At 52.2% G+C, this 2,500-nt stretch overlaps 1 protein-coding gene across 1 annotated transcript in view; it reads left to right on the plus strand.

Annotated features, from left to right (window-relative positions):
• The window catches only part of sparcl2 (SPARC-like 2), a gene marked incomplete at its 5' end in the record, with an annotated part of 7,943 nt that extends 6,678 nt beyond the window's left edge, over positions 1–1,265 (plus strand). Inside the window, 2 exons of the mRNA XM_080016433.1 lie at positions 878–972; positions 1,095–1,265. Coding sequence (XP_079872559.1) covers positions 878–972; positions 1,095–1,150 — 151 coding nt within the window. The 3' untranslated portion in view covers positions 1,151–1,265. The remainder of the gene's footprint in view (positions 1–877; positions 973–1,094) is intronic.
• Between the last annotated feature and the right edge of the window lie 1,235 nt (positions 1,266–2,500).

Below are 2,500 nucleotides of genomic sequence, written 5' to 3' on the forward strand. Positions count from 1 at the left end.
GCGTTGTTTTTTCGGCTAATTGCCGCCGCCCGAAGGGTTAAAAAAATGTCTCCGCCTGGGAAGCCTCCCGCCCCCGCCCCGTGACCGCGTCGCACCTCCCACCATGCTGTTCCCGCCGCACCTCATCCGTCCTCTCGTCTCCCCTGCCAATCCCCCCTTCCTGCCGTCCTCCCTCCGACGCGCCGTCGATTTGAGCACTTCACTCCTTCCTTCCTTCCGATCACACTCTCCAATTTTCCCAAATCGTCCCCGCTGCAACCTCCACCAACCACCCCCCCCCCCCCCCGCCCACCCCGTTCACACGTCTCTCTCCGTCGAACGTCGCCCCGTCTCTCTCCTTCTGTTGCTCTCTCTCCAACACCGTCTCTCTCTCTCTCTCTCGCTCGCTCTCCGTCCCCATCCCCCACACACCGACACCACCCTCCTCCTCCTCCTCCTCCTCCTCCTCCTCCGCCAGTGACAGGTTTTGTGGGAGTGGGACTCGTGTCAATGTCAACCCATTCCCAGCAATGATAATGTTTATTACCCACTGTGCCTGCCACCCGTGGATTAGCGCAAATGGATGCTATACCCTTCAGAGATAACGACGGGGTGGGCGGAAAGACGGTGGCCGGCGAGGGGCATCGCTGCGGTTGTTCCCGTACCTGCGAACACGCCTCGACATCGTGCCTCGACATCGAACTTTTTCCGAATTTACAACCCTTGTGGCATGCCGGCCTGTATTTACATCCTGCACATGGTGTATTTGTCTTTATATTGGTATCTGTCACTTTGATTAACCATGCATTCCATCTTGATATAATGTGTATGTGTGTGTGTGCATGTGTGCGTGTGCGTGTGTGCGTGTGTGTGTGTGTGTGTGGGTTCGCGCGCGCAGGTCATGTGACGCCAACAGGAACAGGAAGGTCACCCTGGGCGAGTGGACGTCCTGTCTGGTGGACCGCTCCGAGGCCTGGTTCTACGCTTTCACGTGTAAGTGACGAGCGCGAGAAGCCCCATTTCCTGAGTTTCCCGTCGGCGGAGCGGTGTGTGACTGGCGGGCAAAAGGAAATTTGAGTTAAAGCAATGTTATCCTTTTTTTTTTTTTAAAACAGCAATGAAAATGGGCTCACGGCAGCTGTGCCCCACGACCACGGAGAACGACCTTTGACCTGAGGGATGGGGTTAGTCTCCCATTTTCTCCAGCCCAAAGCGAAACCTTCCCACGCACCATCTATGGGAACGGTCAACTCCGAAAACAACAGCGTCACAGTTACGATCAAAATGTTCCCTCCGTGCCCTTCAGAGCGCGTGGCACCATCCTGTGCACACCGCCCCCACCTATCTGCTCCACCCGGTACTGCAGCTCATAGAACTTCAGTGATTTACGACGTCATACAATTCAAAAGCCCCTGGCTTTCTTTGGATTCATGTGCATTCTTTAGAAACAGCCCATAGTAAATATCTACCAGCTGGTTGACGCTATTGTTCCGGTTCTTTGTGTGAGGCCGGAGGAAAGACATCTTCAAAGAAGCACCAGACGATAAAAATGAATTGATTAAATAATCATAAGGAGGGAGACGGCGGTGACGAGGAAAGACTTCGAGACAATGCAGAGATAGTTAAGAGGTGAAGGTGAGAAGGGAGCTTCGTAAGGCGAGACAGGACAGGGGAAGAGACGGCGAGATAAAAAGTGAGAATGAAGGCGGTGGCGGCGCCAGTGGGGTGGGGCAGGGAGGGGTCGAAAAAAGAATTAGCAGAAGACCGCTATGATGCACCAGAGGGCAAAACCAAGTTGGGGGTGGTGAGAGGAGCCCGAAAGGAAGGAGCGGAGAAGCACAAGGTGTCGGTGAGCGGATTGGCCGAGGAGGTAATGCACTGTGAACGGGAGTCGGCAGGAACGGGGGGCAATGCATAAAAAATGGATCAGAAATGAGGAGGAAGACGGAGAACGCACGGTAGGGTGGGTTGGAGGGCTGGGGGATGTGGGAGGAGAAAGAAGAGGTTTTTAATGCCGCAAAGCATTTTCCTGTTCGGCACGAGCGGTAAACAAGGTCCTAAAAGGCAGAGCTTGCATGGGCGTCACAAGACCGGGTGACCTCTGCTGAGGTCAAACAAACCAGCACACTTTTCCTGTATTTTCCCAAATTGCATTTGGCTCTTTACAATAATCCTGTTGTATTTTCACTTTGTGATAAATCCCAAATAATAAAGATTGCTGCTGTATATTGCATTTTCAATACAAATGCAAAAGTGATGTGTACACACAAACATCGCAAAAAAACAACTGAATTTTAATAAAAATTTAAAATTCTATGAATCACAAAGAGCACGTGTGATGTCACGCGCGTGTGCGTGTGTGTGTGTGTGTGTGTGTGTCTCCGTGTGTTTTTGCATGTGTTGTTGGGCCGAGATCAATGGGCGTGGCCTGGGGTTGGTTCTTTGCCATCTCTGGACTAATTATCCTAATTATTTTACATGCACTATGCCTGAAGGACGAGGGGGCGACAGAAAGAGTTTT

This window comes from Zeus faber (genome assembly GCF_960531495.2).
Source record: "Zeus faber genome assembly, chromosome: 16".
Classification (NCBI taxonomy): domain Eukaryota; kingdom Metazoa; phylum Chordata; class Actinopteri; order Zeiformes; family Zeidae; genus Zeus; species Zeus faber.